Source organism: Mustela putorius, unplaced genomic scaffold, assembly GCF_011764305.1.
Source record: "Mustela putorius furo isolate JIRA1106 unplaced genomic scaffold, ASM1176430v1.1 tig00000407_pilon_pilon_pilon, whole genome shotgun sequence".
In the NCBI taxonomy this organism is placed as follows: domain Eukaryota; kingdom Metazoa; phylum Chordata; class Mammalia; order Carnivora; family Mustelidae; genus Mustela; species Mustela putorius.
In genome coordinates, this window is record NW_025421373.1 from 21,986,568 (window position 1) to 22,009,386 (window position 22,819).

The 22,819-nt window shown below is 43.0% G+C and overlaps 1 protein-coding gene across 2 annotated transcripts in view; it reads right to left on the reverse strand.

Annotated features, from left to right (window-relative positions):
• SH3TC2 (SH3 domain and tetratricopeptide repeats 2) overlaps window positions 1–22,819 on the reverse strand; it is a 52,737-nt gene that overhangs the window by 20,068 nt on the left and 9,850 nt on the right. The window contains exons 2-9 of one of the 2 annotated variants that reach the window (XM_004737876.3): window positions 22,321–22,419; window positions 18,714–18,823; window positions 15,497–15,602; window positions 13,152–13,295; window positions 11,843–12,044; window positions 10,985–11,058; window positions 8,422–8,617; window positions 542–675 (exon numbers count right to left, since the gene is read on the reverse strand). In XM_004737876.3, the coding sequence (XP_004737933.3) occupies window positions 542–675; window positions 8,422–8,617; window positions 10,985–11,058; window positions 11,843–12,044; window positions 13,152–13,295; window positions 15,497–15,602; window positions 18,714–18,823; window positions 22,321–22,419 (1,065 nt within the window). Of the gene's footprint in view, window positions 1–541; window positions 676–8,421; window positions 8,618–10,984; window positions 11,059–11,842; window positions 12,045–13,151; window positions 13,296–15,496; window positions 15,603–18,695; window positions 18,824–22,320; window positions 22,420–22,819 lie in introns of both variants that reach the window. The other variant, XM_004737875.3, reaches the window with a different exon arrangement.

Consider the following 22,819-nt stretch of genomic DNA (forward strand, 5'->3'; position numbering starts at 1 on the left):
ACACAGTACCGCCATTGCTGAAGAGATGGAGAAACACGAGTCCTTCCTCCAGCCACTGTCACAAGGTGAATGCACTTCCTGACAGTGCATTCAGTGCAGTGGGCCCTCCCAAAGTAAGGGAAGGGAGTGGCATTCATCCGCTCAATCAATCATTCAGACCCTGATGAGAAGTGGTGGCACTGAGGTCCCAGCCCTCACAAAGTCAACACACCCCGACAGTCCAGCGTCAGTCTATGTTGGGCGCAGTGTGGTAGACTAGGGATTATCTTGACTAGAAAATGAGCAAGGCACTAATTCACCAGGGCCTCAGTTTCTCAATCTGTAAAATGGGAGGAGAAATCACCTCTTAGAAGCTGTAACATTCTATGGTCCTGCTTTTGTCATTGGGGACCGAGGCCTCCCTCAGCCCTAGAAGAGGTGACCTCAGCCTCAACTCAGGAGGTTTTCTTCTCCAAGGTTAAAACAGAAGGCTCAGTAGGGCTGGCCTCTTATGCTAGCACTGGACTGAGCTTTCAGAGGGGTCCAAGGAGCAAACACTCACTAAGCCGATAGACGGACGCTATATCAGTATGAGCAAGCTTGTGGAGGAAGCTGGCACACTCAGCTTTCCTGTCACTTCCCAGGACCCACAGAGAACATCTTTCCTCGTCACTGAAAAAGGCAGAGCTCTTGTTCCTGTGTTGAGACAAAAGACATGGATACAGATCAGTGCAAGGCTCCAGACACACCCATTCTCTCTCCAGCCCAGGACACAGTAAAGGACAGAGAAGCCATGGACCTGCTTGCCAAAGTGACAGCCAAACTCCTCATCTCTCTGTTGTATAATGTATTTATCTCTGCTGCCCGGGAAGAAGAGCTCTGAGCACCCCATCAAGAAGAAACAAGCTATTTGGCTGCTGAACAGATCAAAAAGGGGATGAAAACACCCCTCCTTGTTAAAACTCTATCTTTTGAGAAAAACAAAGTTCCTTCTCTTGATCCATACCCTTTCTTTGAGACCACCTGGTGCCCGTTTCTAATAGAGAAATACGAATTCGCTACCCCAAGGTAAGGATTGAAAAGAGGCCATTAAAAGATGTTTCTTTGTCGGGTTATTTCAAGAAAACACTAGGACAGGTGACACAGTCTAGAGAAGCAATGGAGAGAGTTTGACTCTGGTCCGAAGAACCTTTCACAACTGTTGACCTCTGATTCCATGGCACAAAACAAAAGCATTATGTGACATTCAGAGGGGAGATGGGAAGTGGGTAGAAGGAAGGTCAAGGGGTAGGAGAAATGACTACGAATAATAGAGATCTTTATACTCACTGTATTGAATAAACTTGTTGTTAAAACTAATTTGCTTACTTGTCATTTGTCATTGAATCAAAAAATCCGAAAACTAGAAGTGCCTCAGAAAACGTTCAATCCAGAATGTCCACCTGAACAAGTTCTAAGATCTCGTTCAGGCCTAAATAAAGTTGGAGGGGTGGAGGATTAACCTCAGAAACCATTTTTTTAACAAAAATAACTTGGAAGCCCAAGAGGTAACAACAGCTAGTCCTTAGAAGGGTGAGGGGAGCCTATTACGAATCAGACACCCTTATCTCATTTAATCTACACAATTGCCTGATGAGGCTGGTACTATTCTTACTCCTTTTTACAGAGGACAAAACGGAGGCACAGAAAAATAAAGTTGGTAGCTAGGAAGTGGTTAAAAAAAAAAAAAGCCCAAAACAACAAACAAACAAACTTCTCTAGTTCAAGCAGAATTAAGGGAGTGGCAGGGATGGGAGTGCCATGTTCTGCCACCTACGTTTGTCCTCAGATCTCCAGACTCTCCCAGTACCGTGAGAGCAGCCATCCCCAGAAGAACATCTGGTTGAAATCTACAGCTAAGCTCATCTGAGATCGAAAGAAATCATTAGAGGATTTCAAATCATCATTATATAATTATATAAAATCATTATATGATTTTGAATTTCTGTAGAACATTTAAAATTTGCAAAGCATTCCTGAATTTGCTATTTCATTTAGTAGCGTGCTAAGAATGACACAACAAGCAAGCAGTCAAGCTGAGACAGAAACTGTGATCTTCAGCCTCTGTGGCCCATTGCCTCACAGCTGATCTGCTCATGTCCTGAGTCCCAGGTATTTAGAAAGAGTCCAAGAAGCCTGACAAATTACATTAGGGTGTTCCGAATATAATGAGGTTAGAAGAATAAGACTAGAAATATACAGGTTTTCCACAGGGGGCTATTCTCACCCACAAACACAGACAAATAGTAGATAAAATGTGACAAGGATAAATATTTTCATACGTTCTTTAACTTGAAAGAAAAGAAAAGGAAATGCCTGAAAGCCAGAAACAAAAGATGAAACCAAAGTAAAGTTTGTAAACACCAGCAGATGGCCCAGAGGCTCCCAGGAGTTCTCAGCTGGGACACTGGCCCTCAGAGCTGGGGCTCACCCTGTAATGCTACCCAGGGACAGGACATGGGACTTTGGGTCCAGGCAAAGCAGGGAAGCTGAACTGAGCTCCTTACATAGCTATGAGCTCGCTATTGCCTGACCGCGGCAAGAACTACAGCTTCTATGAAGAGGAGATGGGAAAACTCACTGGCCAATGACACACTTACCGTTTGTCTGAGACCCCAGGAAAAAAATCAAACACCTGGACTTACACCATTAGAAAGTATGGGCTCTGGGGCGCCTGGGTGGCTCAGTGGGCTAAAGCCTCTGCCTTCAGCTCAGGTCATGACCCCAGGGTCCTGGGATAAAGCCCCACATCAGACTCTCCACTCAGTGGGGAGCCTGCTTCCCTTCCTCTCTCTCTGCCTGCCTCTCTGCCTACTTGTGATCTCTGTTTGTCAAATAAATAAATAAAATCTTAAAAAAGAAGAAGGAGGAGGAGGAGGAGAAGGAGAAGAAGAAGAAGAAGGTGTAGGCTCTGAATTATATTGGACAGTGTAAGTACAATCAAAGAACTTGACATTAAAAATCCAGCCCTGGATCACTGAGTTCCTAAATTTCCAGGGAAAGCAAATGCCAAAACTGCTCTACCGGGGTATTTTCTTCAGTCCGGTCTTCCTGCAAAGACCATCTTTTAAAAAGTTGAAAATTCAGGGTGCCTGGGTGGCTCAGTCGGTTAAGTGTCCAACTTGTGATTTCGGGTCAGGTCATGATCTCATCACGGATCATGGAATGGAGCCCTGCATCCGGCTCACGCCCAGGGGGAATCTGCTTGAGTTTCTCTCCCCTGTCCCTCCCCCCATGTGCATGCACACTTGAACGTGAGCGCTCTCTCTCTCTCTCTCTCTCAATAGATAAATAAATCTTTTTAAAAAATTAAAATAAAAGTAAAATGTTGAAAATTCGTTCACATAACCAAAACTACAAACACACAAAAAGGGAACTACTGACAGTGAAGGCCAGTGGGTGCACAAATAGGTAAATCAACATTATGAAAACTAGAAATAACAATTTAAAGATTAATTTATAATATGCGTGGTTAAAATTATGAAATGAAAGACTGGCTAGAAGCTACAGGGAAAATACAGAACCTGGTGAGCAGAAATAAGTATACATGGAAAATAGCAAAATACAAATTCTAGAAATGAAGATAAAGGCATGGACACTTAGAACCACATGAGTGAGGTCAGCAGCGCGTTTAGTCCAAGTAGAGGAAAGAATTAGTGAAACTAAAGACTGTTTGGAGGAAATCCCCCAGAATGCACCTAGAGGGACAAAAAGATGAACAATACAAAAGAACTGATAAAGCAAGACTGAGGCTAGAATGGCAAGTCCAACATACCTCTGTTAGGAATTCCAGAAGAGAGACTAAAAAGAATGAGAGAGAGGCAAATATTCAAAGGGAGAATGACTGAGAATTTTCCAGAATTGAAGAAAGACATGAGTCTTCAAACTGAAGAAGTACACCACATCCTAAGCAAAATAAATGAAAATAATATCATTTCAACATGACTCCATTCCTTTAGATTTAACCTTTCTTTTCATGTTTTCTATTTCTCCTGGTCCTTCTTTCAGGATTCAGTGATCTACCACTTGACAGTTCAATTTACACGGTGAAAGAGTTAAACAGAAAGGATAAAGGCATAAATCAAAGAAATAAAAACAAAGCAGAAGAAAATAATAAAGATAAATAAGAAATTAGTGAGACAGACAACAAAGGAACAATAGACAGTCAACGCAAGAAAAATTGTTTTTCTCTAAGGATTAATGAAAAGGACAAAACCCTGGCAAAACAGATTTGAAATTTTATACTAATGGTTATTTTCCTCTTCACTTAAAAGGTCATTCGACACTTAGCTGAATGATCATTCACAAGTATATTTTAAGTATATTTAAGACAAACAAGCACGGAAGACCAAGAGTAGTGGCAACTCACAGATCTCCACCAAAATAACTACTAAACGATACACAGGAGACACCTTACAATAAATATGTAACAGAATATATCACATCTAGATGTATCATAGTACAAAACATCAGTAAGAAACCCCCCACCCCCAAAAAAAGAGAGAGACAGAGAGAGAGAGAAAAGCTGCCTACCTGCCAAGAAATGGCTATGAGACTAACAGCAAACTTCTCATCAGCAAAAATAGATGCCACAAGAAATGGAATCATTAAGAAGACAGAGATAAACAACAGGAAGAATTAAAGAGGGGATATAAGAAACATAGAATTTTTCAAACTTTTAATACTATAAATTACAGGCTAATCTCCTGTGTTCTTTTTTCTGGTATTGAGTGCATTAATTTTTCAAATCTTCTTTATTTTTTAATTTACAAGTTTAAGTACATATATTTCCTTTAAATAACACTTTATTTAAAGGGACCATATCTACTACAATGTGAGTAAGTCTTAAATTTACTGTAACTGAAAAAAAGATGCCAGTTACAGGAAAAAAAAAGACATGTATATATATTTTTAAATACACAATACTCGTGTGTGTGTGTGTTGTTTTGGTTTGTTTTTTTTTGTTTGTTTTGGTTTTTTTACAAATGTCCATTTCTAAAATGTCTCAGAATGATGACTAGGAAGTTACTTATCAGCTTCAACCAGTCTTCCCTGGAGTAAGAAGCAGGGTCACAGGATGAAAATAGGAACGAGTAACAGGGGGTCTTCAGTTATATCTAAAGACATTTTCCCCTCAACACACACACACATCAAATACTTTTTAAAAGCCTAAAACCAAAGGAAAGGAAAGGTGTGGCCTACTGTCACCATCAGTAACTCTTAAATCTCTAAAGTCACTCTGGCCAAAACAAATACCCTGTCTAGTCAGACAGAATGCCTGCCCCCTTTTAGCAACTGGTTTTCCAGCTGCTGCTCCTGTGAAACCAGGTAGCTGGTGTTGAAATACGGGCTGTAAGTAAAAGGAAACCCACAACTTCGCTGCCACGGAAAAACAGGATCCCGTTCCCATGTGTCAGAGGCACAGACTAAATCTGACTCACAAAACAGCTTCTGAGAAATTTTACTCTATTTGGTTAAATAAATACAGATGGATGGATGGATGGACGGACGGGCGGACAGATGGACGGATGAGTGAGTGAGGGAGTGAGTGAGTGCGTGAATGAATGGGTACACTTTAAGGAATAATATACTAACTAGCACAGGGAGGGAGCCGTGGGAAGAGGATGGAGACCAGCAAATGCTGGACCTTCTTCAGAAACCCTGTACCCAATGAACACAGACTAAGAGCGACACCCAGTGGCCAGACCACCTGCATAGCACACAGGATGATTCCCAGGACTCCACACCCTGGCCACTGCCAGCAACCAGGTTGTTCGTAGGCTTTTTCTCTTACTGCTGTGTTTTGGGGAGGTGTGTGATCTAAAGAGTACTGGGAGGACGGGGTGGGGGTGGCGATGAGCCAGCTTCCCTCTCCTCTCCTTCCACCTCTCCCCATCTCCCGGCTCACCCTCCCCTTTCCTAGGAAATGTGTGGTCTCTGGTGACCGGGTGCCACAGGTGACCAGGTAGAGAAGCCAACAGAAGACACTGTCGAAATAAGAAGTTTTCATACCACAGCTACAGTACAGGGCACAATGTTCTTCATGGCGAGAGTAGATCCCCTCTTAAAATACGATAATCAAATTAATTTAGTGGTATAAATTATTGCAAGTTGGGACAAGGTAGGAGGTCTGAATATAGTTTATGAAATCTGACGCTTATTAAAACTGCCTCTCAAAGAAGACCCCCCCCCAAGGCAGGAACGGCCATAGGAAGAGTTAGAACATATTGGTCGCATACACACACACTGTGCCAGACACCATTCTAAGTGTTTCACATGTGTTAGCTCATGTCAACTCTTGACAATCCTATGGGCAAATACTAATATCATAAGCATTTTACAGATGAGAACCCTGAGGTATAAAGAGACCAATTAACATGTCCGAAGTCTCCAAGCTGGTAAGCCAATGGAGACACACAATGTGCTTTTATGGCCATGAATGTCTTTCAGGCAGTCTGGCTCTGGAAGTCTGATTATTAAGCTGTTCTGCCCCCTGATGACCAGGTTCCCTCCAATGGCCACTGACCTCTCAATGACCAGTGACCTTCCAGGGGCCAGTCCCCAAGGCCTTCCAGCAGGCAGCCCTGTTCTACCTCTTGCAGTCTGCAACAGTGTTAACGGCCCTCCCAACCCCCATCCTTCCACTTGTGAGGCTCCTTTGTTCTTTTGTCTCCTTGGCTACATTCTTTCTTCCTCTGCTCTGTAAATTGTTCTTCCTCACCAAATCTCTGTGTTTATTCTTTCTCTCTCTTACCAGGACCTCAGCTGCAGAACTGGCCAAAAAGAAACCTAGATTTCACATCAGGATTCTGGAGTTCCAGACCCAAGGCCTTGGGTTCAGCCCTTTCCATCCTGGGGTCCTCCCTTGCCCCTGTGGTAAATGAGGGGGTACTTTGAGCAGAGGTTCCCACCTTGGCTGCCCATTAGCCCCACCTGGGGAGCTCCTATAACCCTGGCTGCCAGGCCCCACCCACAGCAATGAGATAGAACTTGTGGGGACAGAACACCAGCATCCATATTTGTGAACCTCTTGGAATCTCTAGATTCCTATGGATTGGCCCTTAGCCATGCCCTCTCCTTCCCGTTCCCCCGCCCCTTCCCAAGTGCCAGCCTTCATCTTCTCCTTGGTCTCCTACCTCCAGGTTCTCCCCTGCTCTTGCACGCCTTACTCAAAGCCAAGGTTCCACTCAGTGGCTCCTCATTCTCTGCCAGGCCCTGAACAGGAATTCTCTGTCTGCCACGTCTCGTCTCGGCCCCACCGACCTTTGTCACACCAATGGCCTCCTGGTAACCTGCTTCTCAACCAACACCAGTCATTCGTCACACAGCCCCTCGCTTTCCCACCTGTAACCACTTTTCCCCATTTCCATCTGTTGAAATGCATCCTACAAAGTTGAACTCAAATATTGTCTATTTCATGAAAGTTCTCCTGACACCCTTTTCCTGCTTATAATCTCCCATTCATTCCATAATCCTCTAGAGGCTCAGTGAGCGCTCTTCCTTGCTTAAGGTCACTTGAGTTCCCACATTTCTGTGTAGGGAAAATGACCTGTCTCCTCCCTCTACAAAGGACAAGGCTTCGAGGGAGCTTCTGCCCTTGGCCCACTCTCTTCGGTGGCTCTTTTGTACAAGGGAAGACATTCTAATCTGGGTGTGCAAGGCCTTAGACAATTCTGGGGCCATATTTTCCCAGCGTCTCCATGCTAGCAGCCAAGCCTGTGTTCTGTCTGGTACTTACACGGCACAGGTTTCTTCTTAATTTCCTATCCTCATGCAGGAAGCCCACCCCAGAGACACCGTCAATATTCCTGAGCTCTGCTCCTCCATGAGGGGTGGGCGGCCCAAGCTGGCCATCTGCTCCTCACTGGTCCCATGGATGGGTCTGCTCCTCAGAACTAGCCCTTCCAGACCCCAGGCAGAAAAGAGGAAAAGATGCCCTCTATCATCCTGGCCCACACTGTCGCCATACATTAAGCTTTCCTCAGACCTCCATGGGTGGGTGTCTCCTCTCACTAAGCTGTAATCTATAGGCCGCTGTGTGTGCCCTTCCCTTAATGGAGCCCCTTGATTGGCTGTGGTGAGAGGGAGAATACAAGTACTGATACCACGCCTGCAGGGATAACAGCAGGCCCTGTGGCTTAGGATTGTGCCTCTCTCCTCACATACAAGAAGGCCTCAGGGACCATCTGCTGGTTAGAACTGAACTGACTCATTCCCGGATCACTCATCCTCTCCTTCCCAGCACCCCTTGCGGCAGCCTTGGCAGTCAGGACGTGCTCCTCTGACTCCCATCTTGCTGGGAAACCCTGAAGCACATCTGCAGCCCCGCTCAGCATGGGGCGGGGCCCCTGGGGAAGGCGCCCCACCCCAGGGCATCCCAGAGGACCCCTCCGCCATACTCACATCGGGGAATACGACTCAGGATCTATGTTCCTGGTGGGAACAAAGCCCACTTCTCCTGAGCGTGTCGACTTCCCAATGAACCATTGAAGCCCGGGTATGACAAAGCCGATGATCTCGATGCTTTCTCCCCGGCGAAAATTCAGCTCATCCTTTTCTTCCCTCTCGTATTCCTTCCAGGCCTTACATTTTCCTCTGCCTGTGGAGAAATAACATCGTCAACCAAATAAGGCAGAAACTGCTCCTGGTGTAATAGGAAATGGAGTCCCAGAATTCAGAATTTTGAGGATCAGTATCATCACTCCCTCCCACAAAAAAGAAGAAATCGGCATAGGGTAACTGGCTTTTAATTTTGCCAAACTGGGACATTCAAAGAAAGGAACCACCATCCACGTTCACCAACACTTTACAAAAGAAAAGATGTGTTAACCAATGGAGGAAAGCTCACCTCAGAATACCTAAAACTGAATAAAGTTCACTCCTGGAGACCTGGAAAGCTTACTATATTGCCTTACTGTGTCTGATTTGCCATTATTATGTAAATACTTCATCATGGTTAGCACAAATCCACAGACCAGAGGGAGAAACAGTGTGAGATTTCTCCATTTCCTTCCAGTCCTTTGGCAACTATGACCCTCAGTCTCCCCAACTGTAAAACGGGAACAGTAAGAATACTCGTCTCATAGATATTAGGAAAAGTCAAAGTGATTAAGTGCACCATGCCTGGTACCTAACCAAACTTCAGTAAATGTTAGCCTCCTATTACTGGTAAACGGAAAACTTCTCAGGTCCCAGAAGGATTTGGAAGACTCGCCCTCTGACTATGGTCATGACTCAACTTGGTGAGCTGGCCAGCTAAGATCTAGTAATGACATATTTACAAGCTCTGTGCTGTCCAGCCTACAAAGTACTTGTAAGCCCATTTTTTAAAATCTTTCCAAGGTCCTAAAGAGTAGGTAGAGCTGTCATCACACTCTCCTTCTTATAGGTTAAAAGTGGAAGAACAGAGAATATCTGTGATTTGTCCAAGGAGCTGGGTTAACCAACTGCCGGTTAACCCTTCTTTCCACTTATGTTGCTTTCCTGGAGATAATGGCTCTTATGTGTCTTGGTTTCCATGTTTCCTTTAACTTCTCTGCTGTAGCTACTGGCTTTGTTTCCCCCCCCCCCTGACATTTTTGACCAAGCTTCTATGGATCGTGTCCTCAAGAGCAGAAACTTCTACACTTTGTGGGCAAATAGCATTGAACCCTTGCAGTGTGAGAAAACTGTACTGAGTGATTTTCAGATGTCACTCAATTGATTTTTCACAGCATTCAAAGCCAGTTTTATGGTAATGTTTTACTCATGAGAAACTTGTAGCATAGTGAGAGCTCACGTGGCCGAGGTCACACTGGTTTTCAGGTGTGGAGCCAGAATTCGAACCGAGAACAAATTTCACAGCCCTGTATTCATAATTCCAAGGAATGCTATCTTACCGCAGATAGCCAAAAATCTTGTTTACGGTGAGTTAACTTATTAGCCCTATCTGGGTTCCATTAATCCCTCCATTTCTTTTTTTTTTTTTTTTTAAGATTTATTTATTTATTTTAGAGAGACAGAGAGAGAGAGACAGACAGAGAGTGCATGAGCAGGGGGAGGGCCTGAGGGAGAGGGAGAGAAGGAATCTGAAGCAACTCCTGGCTGAACATGCAGCCCAACACAGGCCTCGATCTTGGGACCTGAGATCATGACCTGAGCCGAAATCCAAGAGTCAGATACCCAACAGACTGAGCCACCCAAGTGCCCCTCCCTCTATTTCTTTTTTTAAAAAGTGTTATTTGGGCTCACAGCTTACAAAATCGCACTTGAGCTAGGCTGGTTGGTGGTGGGAGGGGCTCTAAGGATGAAGATGAAAGGAATATATGTTCCAGATACTAGAGAACATTGAAGTTCATCTCCGTAGATACGTATGTCCTTACAGAAGCACATGCATATGTATGTATGTGCCTCTGTACACATAAACATATACATTGCCATGGAGATTACCCAAAATACATGCATGTTTATATAATGCATACCTTTATATATCTCTTTCACTTATTTATTCAACAAATATTAACTGAGTCTATCCATCATGGGCCAGGCATTCGTACTCTTCCAAAATTCAAGACCAATTTCACAAAATTTTAAGGAAATTGAAAACATTTTGACCCGAGATCGAAAATAGGCAGTCTGCAGCCACGTTTGGCTCACACTGGGCTTTTTATTCACCTGACCTATCATTAAATCCCCATGGTCCCCACCACTCGCTAACATCTCCCACCCAGGCTCTCACGCATGTGTGTGTTCTGTCTGCCACGCATGTCTGTCTGTCTGTGAACCTTTGTACCAGCAGCCCTGGATTGAGACCTCTCACGTCACAGGCAAGGAAACCTGTGTTAGAAGCAGCAACTGGCTTCTCCACGTCCAGCCAGCAGCACAAGCTAGGCAGGAATTCACACCAAATGACTCCAAACTTGCAGATAAAATTAGGAGGCCAGACGGTATTATCTTCCTGAAGATACTGTCTTCAACTCAGTCATACCGATCTGATAGGAGCCTGTCCAATCCCTCTTCCTGGAAAGGCCACAGCTTCCCGGATAATTTTTTAGAAACCATCTGCCAATGGAAACACGGGGTTTGCAAAGATGGATTTCAAAAAATGATACCAGCGAGCAGAATAGTTCATTAGCATAACAACAATGGCCATGATCATAAGTATCATGGTTAGTACTCTTATTAAAACTATGACAAACATTTATTGAGAGCTTCCTTTGTATCAGGTGCTGTGAAAAGGAGAGTCCAGCAGGCCTACGATGTTTTCTGGCTCTAAATTAGTTTGCCAGTTAAATGACTGACAGAGGATCTCTTTCCATTCTCACTGTCAGATTCTGCCATGGCCAACCACAGGGTCCACATCCTGGGATCATGTGTATGGCCCCTCTGGAAGTTTGAGGTTACAAAGCCTTCAGGTCCAGATTCTCAAACTTAAGTGTGGAATACATCCCCTTAGATTCAAGGGGAGCTTATAGAAAAGGCAAATTCCTGAATCTGATCCCAAAAGAGCCTGATGATGGCCAGGCAGGCTGAACTTGTAGTCAATCCCCAAGTGATTCTGATACAAATGGTCCCCAGTCCCCATACTGAGAAACAATGCATTTGAAGACCAGGCAGTAGGTACAATGTCCACCTGAAATTTTGAGTTGTCTCATATTTCACCAAATTGTACAAATTTTGACTGTTAAAAAAATAAAGGAATGACAAAAGGAAAAAAAAAAACCCACCCAGATTTTGTTCCTTCCGTAGGACCATAGATGCCCGTGTCTATAAACCTATCTCCCATGCACTATGCAGATCTCAGTCTACTCTGGGACCCACTCCCAAGATGTAGTTGGTTACTCACTGGTGGAAAGGCAGGGGCAGAGGTTCCAGAGCTGACAGGGGCACCAGACCACGCTGACCAGTCACCAAAGATACGCCCTCCCACTCGGATTCGTTGTCAGTGATCTTCACGGAGATTAACTCCTTCTTGCACAGCGTCAAATACTCTCCTTCCTTCTCAGCTGGCGGAGCCACGGAGCACATGGCTCTGCAGAAGAAGTGGCCTGTACATAATGAGAAAAGCCCCTCCAAGGAGTAGCACTAGGTAAAAAGGGATTATCACACAACGTAACATTTCTAACCAGAAGCCCGGCTACTTTTCTTCCTAGGAGTAAAGGACATGGCCAAGGGAGAAGCACCACAGGAAATCTTCGTGATCCCAGAAAAACTGGACCAGGGGTGTGGGGGGACAAAAAAGCCACTGGAAGGGAATTCTCTTAAATTAGACACCATAAGCTCAGAGTGGTTTGTGAGAGTAAGGTTGAATTGGAACTTTACCTTGAACCAAAAAAGAAATAAAGGTGGGGGGAGAAACAAAAATTAACAGAAACTTAGTTACAACTATAACCTTCTGCTTAGTCTTAGGGCCAAAAAAAAAAAAAAAAAAGAATAAATTTGGTTGATGTTTCTCTAACCAGGTTTTATAGTAGCACAGTATGACATTCTTTCCTTCGATTGTGATCTGTTCAACATGATCACAAACAGAATCTAGGATGCAAATCTAGATTGCACTGCAAATCTAGAATCTAGAATGCAAAACATTCTAAGCAAATCTGACTCTTTCATTGTGCCTGCGATGTCATGGGTCCTTAGCTGGTTGGTTGTAGCCCCAGTCGGATCCTTCCTTGTAAAGAGATTGGCCTATGCTCCAAGAAGTTCTCCAACACTGTTTTCCTCCATCTCAGGAAATCTTGCAGGTTTTGCAAGATTTGCAATTTTATTTCACAAACATATTCTATTATAAAAAGAGATTCTTACTCGTGGATCCACGTTAGAATTATCTGGGCAACTTTTAGAAAATACGAGAGCCTAGGTCCCCATCTCTGGAGATCTAATTGGCCCCGGGTGGAAACTTGGCATGGAGCATCTTCTCCAAACTCCACAAGGGGGTCTCACATCAGACAATCAGAGAGCCTCACCCACACCTGTTCATGTAATATCAGTGTCCAACAGACAGAGATGTTTGGGGTAATATTGTAACAGGTGGGTCCATTTATGAATATTCTCACCTTGGAAACATTTTTTTGCCTCCTTTTGTATCCTAATTATTTCAGGGGCTCTGATAATAAATACCCAGATAAAACCCCACCCCACCCGTCCCCCATGCTCACCTTCCTGTATCAGGAGGCCCAGGTATATTGTTTCCAGATGTTTCTCATCCACTGACACTTGGATCTCTGTATCTTCCACCAATCTGCAGCTGAGCCAGTACTTATGGTCAAAGAGGAGATGTTCCAGACATGCAGACACATAGCCTAAGAGGTCAAGTCAACATGATTCCTGAACAGTATGATTTCTGCCACAAACTGAGCACAGAAAAGGGTGAGGAAGCTCCTTTCTGAAGGTCCCTCCCAGACCTTCGTCCCCAACCTGATCCCATTTAACTGAAATTAGAAGAGCATAGAGAGGTAGCTAGAAAATTTCTAGAGTAAATTGATTCTTCTCAGCATCTGTTGGGAAACACAAGTCATTTTTAAATGACATTTACTCCTTTCAACACATTATGGGTCTCCATAATGGATAATAAGATGACCAAACCTAATTACCTTCTTCTAATACATCCATAGAGGAATTTTGAGATTCTAGTTTGAGCTCTGGGGGGTCCTGGTTCCCTCTCCTTAACGTTTTCCTGACTGAGGTTCAAATTCCTGTACCTTTCCTCCTACACCGTTGGTGGGAATGCAAGCTCGTGCAGCCACTCTGGAAAACAGGATGGAGGTTCCTCAAACAGTTGAAAATAGAGCTACCCTATGACCCAGGAATTGCACTACTGGGTATTTATCCTGAAGATACAAATGTAGTAGTGATCCAAAGGGACACATGCACCCCAATGTTTATAGCAGCAATGTCCACAATAGCCAAACTATGGAAAGAGCCCAAATGTCCATCAGCAGATGAAAGGATAAAGAAGATTTGGTGTGTATATATATACAATGGAATACCATGCAGCCATCAAAAGAAATGAAATTTTGCCATTTGCAACCATGTGGATAGAACTAGACTGTATTATTCTAAGTTAAATAAGGGAGTCAGAGAAAGGCAATTATCATATGATCTCACTGATATGAGGAATTTGAGAAACAAGACAGAGGATCATAGGGAAAGGGAGGGAAAAATGAAACAAGATGAAACCAGAAAGGGAGACAAACCATAAGAGATTCTTAATCTCAGGAAACAAATCGAGGATTGCTGGAGGGGAAGAAGGTGGGAGAGATGGGGTGCTTGGATGATGGACATTGGGGAGGGTATGTGCTTTGGTAAGTGCTGTGAATTGTTTAAGACTGATGAGTCACAGATCTGTATCCCTGAAACAAATAATACATTATATGTTGATTAAAAAAAAAAATTCCTGAACCCCTAACGATGCAGTGGCTAGAGGGTTGTCCATGACCCACAAAGGAGTCAGGATTGGCTTTATCATCCCTTCTGTGATTCTTTCCATCATTAATGCCCAGCGTGTGCTCCCTTGTTAAAACCAAACTAGATACTAAGCAAATTGCAATTACGGATAGTATTTTAAGCATTCTTACGAATGCGAGTTATTTGTGTTAACATTTTGCTTCCTTTGAGACATCCTCTTTCTTAAGATGCAAAAACCTGTTTCTTTCCATTCTGACTGTTGTGTTAGGCCTTGTGTGTTTTCTATCATTGTGCACACAAATCTCCTGGGGATCTTATTAAAATACAGATGCTGGTTCAGTAGGTCTGAGGTGGGGCCTGGGATTCTACTTTTCTAACAAACTCCATGCAATGCCAAAAGTGCTGGTCCATGGAGCACACTTTGAATTAAAGACAGGTCTCTAAATGATCACGGAAGGAGACACACAGTGTGGTGGGCAGGAAATCAATATGACTATGAGAGAAGTTCTACCTTATAGCGAAGAGCCATCTTGACCCTCCACCCCATGTCGTCATTTTCTAGAAAATCCTGCAATCTGAGTCCCCTTTAGCAGATAACTCGCCCATCCCTTTCTTTAACTCTTGTCCAAAAACATAGTCTAAAGTATCCACAACTTTACTATTTTGAGCAGCTACTTTGATCTGACTCAAGACTGGTTCCTTTTTTTTTTTTTTAACCATCAATCTGCCTTTCAGTTCATCCATCAAATTTAGTGATCACCAAGAACAGTTTACCAATGGATTGACTGTTGAAGAAAGTAGTCTGTCCCTGAAAACAAAGTAATTTGAGAGTAATTTGAGAGTAGCTAGTATTACTCTCAAATGCTAGCAAATCTAACAGAATCTAGATTTGCTAGCATTTGAGAGTAATAGTTAATATTTGCTTTAGATTTAGTTCCAGGCAGTTTGTGATATTTCAGAATTTAACCATCTGTGTCAGGGCTTTACCTCTTTTAATTATCAGATCCAGACCTAATGTCAATCCCTAATGTCAATCCCTCCTGATGGGTGGAACCAAGATGTAGGTTCTCTTCCACCTGCCTACTCCGTGTCATACCTAAGTTCAAGTAGGTGGAAAACTTCCAGATTTCCTCCATGGTCTTGAAAGTGATGAGGAATTGAGCCCTCTGGGACTGGATGCCCACCAGCCTGGCTGAGAGGTCCTGGGTAAAGAGAAGAGTGAATCAGCCTGGGATGACCGTCTCCTGTTAACAAACTCAAATAAGTGCAAAATGCTTCATATAAATTTCTTGATTGTAGCGCTGGAGTTTTCTTACACTACACACACACACACACACACACACACACACACACACAAAATAGAAAAAGAAAAAAATGGAAATAACCTAAAAGTCCATCAATAGGAGACTGGATAAAATGAATTCTGATTCACCCATGCAATAGAATATTATGATACTATGCAGCCGTAAAAGAGAGTGAGGAAATTCTTTGTGCTCTGAAGCAGCCTCCAAAAATACCCAGCTACACAGAACAATAGCAGCAACAGAAGGAACCAGGATTCAGAACTATGTGCAAAGAATTCTACCTTTCATGTTTAAAAAAAAAAAAAAAGGAGGATGGGGGAAGGTGAAGAAGAAATAAGAGAAGGCACATTGGAAGCAAGTTTGACCGTGAATCTATGTCTAATGATTATTTTTATAAAGTTGACAAACGGAAAAAGAGAATTACACAAAAAAACAAAAATCATCCACAGTCCCTCCTCCGGGAGCTCATCTTGGTTAACACTTCAGTGTATTAACTTTGAATCCTTTTTCCTATGCATGATTCTATTTATATAAATAGAATCACGTTCTATAAATTGTTTTGTAATCTTTGGAAATGAACCATCTCCCACATCATTAATCAATTTACAGTATTTGTAACAGTTACTCGTGCCATTATTACATTAACAAAGTTATTAGCATTTCCTTAGGGTGAGACAATTGAGATGTTTTCATTTTTTTACCATCCTGAACAGTACGGTGAGAAACATCCTATAGCTAAATGTTTGTACACATCTTTGAGGTTTTGACACAAGTAATTCTGAGATGTGCAGTTGGGAATGTGGATATTCATGTTTTCCATCCTAAAATGCCCTCTAGAAAGGCTGTACTGTGTCAATTTGCATGCTCCCCCTCCCTTTTTTTTTTTTAAGTACCTGAGAAAATAGACCTGACCTACTGTACAGACTTGGTTTTCCCCTAAAATCTTTCTCTGTTGCTTATCCAAGCTTCTAGAGTTGACTATCATGAGTGATGGTCAGAACATCCTTCCTCCAGGTCCTGCCATCAAAGATCAACCCCTGGAACACTGTTGTGGGGGAACCCTTTGAAAAGAAGAAGAAGATGGAAAGAGAGGAAGGAAGAGAACCCATACCAGGCCCCAGGAGTCCCCAGATCCTGTTGATAAGGGAAGGGATTCTGGATAAATACTCATTTCCCGGAGATTCATCCATTGTTATGCACTTCACTCCTCTACCAACAATGCCTCATTTAACTCACAATAACCCTACTGCAGCAAAGAGTACAATTACACTACTTAATCCATTCAAGATGCACTTTTACCACACTTAATCATTTCTGAAATTAAAGATAAAGAAGTGTGACATCATACTTAATTAACAGTATTTATTTCCCCTTCTTCAAGTTATAGAAAATATTGCTGCATTTTATAATCAAGCAGCATCTCAGATTTAATAAAAAATGGCATTATCCGTGTGTTATAGCCAAGGAAGCCCAGGCACGGACAGGTTAAGCAGTTGCCCCAGGTCACCTGTACTTAGGTGGCCCCTGACAGGAGCCTAGATCCAGCTGGCTCCAGGTCTCTGCTCCTTTGCACAAGCTGGCCCAGATCAACCTTCAGCCCAACAGATCACCTGACTCAATCAAACCCAGCCCTGGCCCACACCAAAAGTGACTCAAATTTTTAAAAGAACTATGGTGCCAGTTAGCAGCTCATGCCTCCAACTTTCTGAATTCTGGAAATTAAAAAAAAAAAACCCTACTATTTATAATTTCTCTGCTGTTTAGGGAGAACATGCCACCACCCAAGCAAAGTGCCAAGCTCTCTCCAGATACTGACTCACTGGCTCCTCCCAACAAACCAGTCTTTTTTTTTTTTTTTTAACATGACAGATTAATAGAACATGTTTTCCTTTTTAATTTGTATCAAATTAATTCAGAGACTATAAAAATAACTAGAACATACTAGTTTATTACATGAAGTAATGTTCTTTTTCTCCCATCTCTAGTTGCAACAACTTTTAACCATTTCTGAGTTTGGTTTTCTTTGTAAGTCCCTCCTAGGGGACACCTGGGTGGCTCAGTCAGTTAAGTGTCTGCTTTCAGCTTAGGTCTTGATCCCAGGGTCCTGGGATCCAGCCCCGTGTTGGGCTCCTTACTCAGCAGAAAGTCTGATTCTCTCTCTCCCTCTTTCTGCTGCTCTTCCTGCTTGTGCTCTCCCTGTCAAATAAATGAATAAGTTCTTAAATTAAAAAAAAAAAAAAAGTTCCTCCTAAACTGTAAATAATTTGGTCATATCCTTCTTCCTTGGTTAAACAACTGAAGGTACTAGCTACCCACTATGAAAGAGGAAGGACTGGTTTATTTACTTTATTGCCTTTTTCTCCTCTCATTCTAAAATACATAGTTATTAATTTTTGATTGGCAATTTTGGTACCTCAGGGGGAAAAAAGTATACTTAGAGGTTACCCGTGGTGAGGAAAGGGGATGGAAGGGGTTACTATTTAGTAGATAGAGAGTTTCAGTTTGGGACGATGAAAAAGTTCTGGAATGAATAGTGGTGACGGGTACTTAGCAATGTGAGTACATTGATGCCATTGAAATGTACACAGAAAATAATTAACACTGAAAATTTACATTACGTCTGTTTTATCACAATGAAAAAAACAACAAAATTCAAATTTATCACATTTTTTAAGAGTTATACTTCATGAGGTAAATATCCTAACAATTCTCGTCCTAGACATGTGAGTCACTTATAGAAGGTCAAAGAGCCATGAGTGGCAGATTTTAAACCGTTTTTTCTCTGACTCTGCAACCCCAGAGATTGCCCCCTTCGGGAGTAGTGCCTATTCTTGCCGAGCAGCAAATGTGTAGATTTCATTCATTCTTTCCTTCCTTTAGCTGTTTTCTTGAGAGCCTACTCTGTTCCCGGCGCTGTCCTAGGTGCTGGAGAGCCTTGCCGCAGACGGACACAAGGCAGGGTCAGCGCCTCATGGGGCCACCCCAGCTCACCTGAAACAGGGCACGCACCTCCTGGTCCTCATTCTCCAGCGCCCAGAGCCGCCTCCTGGCCGCTTCCTGCAGGAGGCCATTTACACACCGCTGGGAGCGGCTCTTCACACTGAAGGAGAGCGTCAGATCTTAAAGAGAAAAGACAGGAATGCCAATCAGGGCAGGCTGGAAATGCAACAAAAGGGAAAAAAGAATTAGATGAACCCCAATGTTTCCCACACCTAAATCTTAAATTGGTGCCCTCATTATTTAGAGATTATAAGTAATCTTCACGATCTCCTGAGCACCTCCTTTAAAATGACCTCCAAGGGCAAAAAAAGAAAGAAAGAAGAGGCTGAAGCCTGAGAATGTTCTGGAATCCCAGGAGTTGCTGTTGTTATTTCTGCTTTGAACAAGGTATATTTCTAGGCTGCCTGGCACCAAGGTGACAGTGCCAACAAAAAGAGCTAGACATATACACCTTCCTGTGGATGATTTGTGAAAGTTTTGAACAAATACTAATTTATTTATAAATACTAATACTAATAAATACTATAAATACTAATTTATTTATATATGTGGAAATCATTTATATGTCAAATCTATGATATGTAATAGATGGTCTATACTTTGTGCATTATGTATACACCATACATTTTCTCTAAACTGTTTCTAATGATGAGTCCATTAATGTTTTCCAGGATAGTTGCTTAATGTACTAAAGTCTATGTTTAATTTCTTTGAAATGCACATTTATTCAACCAATACTATGAGCAAAAGCTGTCTCAGGTTCTGGGATACAGCAGGAAACAAAATTGACATGGTCCCTGTTCTCATGGAGCTCGTATTCTTTGCAAGTAACTGATTCTATGAACACAATACATTCAGATAGAAAAAAGTGCTAGGAAAGCAATGTAATCAGGTAAACAGCATGATGCAGTAGTTGCAAGGGGCAGGGGTGCGCCTCGGACGGTGCTGTTGGAAAAGGCCACCCTGAGGAGGTTCATCTTATAACTGCACTTTGCCACATCTTCTTGGACAATAAGTAGCAATCTTGTTAATAATCAAACACAATGAACCAAAAAGTCATTGGACTGGATAATGGAGGTCTCTCTTCAAGCCTTAACTTGCCAGGGACTTTGCCGATCCCTGAGATTAAAGACAGTCCTTTTCATGCTGCCCTGGGTAACACAAAGCAGCCTGGACTCCTATGTTTAAAAAGCCCATTTTTAACCTAGAAGTCCTAAAAATGCTGTGGCTGCCATCCAACTCCAATAGGCCTGGCATGGGTGCAAACTGCGGGCAGAAGTCTTCCACTCTGCTTCTCCCTGGCCTGTGTTCTAACCTCAGCCAAGCCGTCCATCTTCAGCCGTCCCACCCAGCCCTCTCTCTGGTAGCCTCACGGATCAGCACACCGACCTCTACAGAGGAGGCGAAGCCAGGGAGGTGGAGTCACACAGACCTGGGCTCAAGGCTTGGCTCTGCCCTCGCTCACTGTGCCCGTGCTAAACAGTTAATTATCTCTCTACACTTGACTTTTCCCATTAGCAAAATGACTTGCCAAGTATCTATTTCACAGGGCTTTTAAGAGGCTTACAAAGGAGATTATGCGTATAAAGCTTTTTGTTCAGTGCCTCCTACATAATAAATATTCAATTAACACATTAAGAGTTAGCCATTGACTCTCACAAACTCCCCCACCCCAGCTCTGCAGGGATTACTGTCCCTCTGCCCTCATCTTGTCATACCTGTAATGAACCCTGACTCTGACTGTGACTTCTTTTCACCAAATCCATCTTTCCTGTCCTTCTGAAGCCTGATCCAAACTCCCTTCTAGAATCTCTCACAATAGTCCCCAGTGAATGACAGCCTTCAGAGTGGATCTCCTTGCCCTGAATATGAATCCACGGATATGTCACTCAAAAGACCTGAATTTAAATAAGCAAACTGCCTTTGAGATCTCGACATGTAAGAGTTGCCACTCAGAGCCTGCCGTCTGGGCCCACTATGGAATCCAGTGGTCCCCTCAGCATGACCAGACAGGGAAATAAATCAAGCTCACTCCAGCGTTAGTATGAAATACACTTTGCCATTTTTTTTTAAGTCCTTCTGAATACCGGTGGTTTAATCATGCTAATGTATCTGATTGATTTTGTCCGTGACTCTTCCGCATGAAGGAGAGGTTGGAGGCTGGGGTAGAATGTCCCCGTCTCACTCAGTGACTTTCCGGGAAACAGCATCACAGTGGAAAATGCTAAAAGACAGACAAGTTCAGCCTCTCATTTGTTCATTGGGCTTCATGCACTGATAAGGCAAAATGCTGACTGTACTGCTTTCTGGAAACAAAAGGTGGCACGTCACCTTTTGTCAAGGACAGCCCAAGCTAACAGGCAAAGAAGCAGATTGATACAAGAACAAGAAAGGGCAAGGTTTTTCTCATGGCCAGCCCAGCAGTTTGACTGAATTTGCAACTGGGGAAGGAAGGAACCTGGTAGGACATGTACACACCATCTATTTACCTGGTTTCTGTCCTTTGAACGGTTCTTAATGTAAATCTTTTTCACAAATCAATTGTTTGTCTGCCCAAGAGAAGTACGTGTTTGGAGGGATAATGAAGCATGGTGGCTATGAACAAGGACGGGGGCTTGAACCCGTGTCTCATCACAGACCTGCCCAGTTTGTGGCAATGGGAAGGTTGCCTTTCTCTCTAAGACTCTGGCACCTTAGACATGGGGTATTTGGGGGCACCTCTTAGACGTGTGCACGTGAGAATGAGAGGCGGTCATTTAGCACCTACTTGGCACACGACTTGCCCCCCAAAATGGCCCCTGTTACTGTAGGACAGATGCTGGGTTTTCCACAGGTTGATCCCCAGAGCTTCCGGCACAAAGTTCAACCCGGGCATAGAGCCTTCTGCTGCCAACTTCCCGCCAGTTCTGCTGAGGTCTCTAACCCGGAACCTTGTGAAAGACATGTCTTGAGAATAAGATTTCCTTCACGTTAATTTCAAAATCTTGTACTGCTTCTGAAAGATTCATACAGGGGCTCTTCTGCTGGTCGCCTCTCACCCCGTATATTCAACCCTTTATTCACTTACGCATTTATTCAACAAGCGATTATCGAGAACCTGCTATGTATAAGGTACTGTATAGACTACAAACATGACCTGCAAATATTTACTCAACCCTTTGTGTATTTATTTACCAAACATGTTCTGAAAAAACAGCCATGTATAAATAACTCCTTAGGATACCATGTAAAATAAATATAGAAGTATCCCCCAAAATTAACACTGTCCTCTGGCACCTTAAAATTTAATTGCTGATTTCTTTTTTTGTAGAGCAAATCTGTCTGGAGCTCCTAATATGGCCCAGATTGTGAAGGTCTTTGAGTGTTCACCCGAAAAGCTTTCATCTTGCAGACAATGGAGAGCATTGGAAAGTTTGAAAGCAAGTGGATACCATGGTCAAGGTCGTGCCTACAAAGATGCATTTGGTGATGGTGCCTAGAAAGGATAAAAGGAAGGGAGCCTGCAAATGAGAGATAAGGAGGGTACTGTGGTATTCTACATGGAAAATACTAAAAAAAAAAAAAAAATTAAAAAAATTTTTTTAAAAATGGGACTTCTCTTCAGGAGCTTAGATACCTGGATTCATATTCTGTGGCAGGCAGCATCTTTCCTTGTCTTCAGATGAGGCTATAAACTCACTTGATACGGTTGGATCTTTGGAAGGAGTTTCTTTACCTGGAGGAAAGCAAATGAAAAAGCATTCGTGTGAGTGTAAGCAAGTTATAAGCATGGACTGCAAATCATTGTCAAGTGACCATCTTTTCTCCAGGGCAGGTGACCTGGAAGAATTCTCTTTGCTAACACCCTTTCCTAATAATTACTCAGTACTCAACAGTCATGCCCCTCATCTCAATTCTTCAGTAGCCTGAGTATCCCTGTTTTATTTAAGGTAAATAAATAAAACAGATCCCTACCCACAGGTCAGACTGAGTATCACGGCTGAGGACTGAGGACACTGAAATGCTCAATATATGCTGGAGCTACAAGGTCATTAAAGATTTGACTGCAACAAGGTTTAAGGTAATGGGTGGATAATGGAAGTGCTGGAGCAGAGCCAGGGAAGGTGGCATCATGC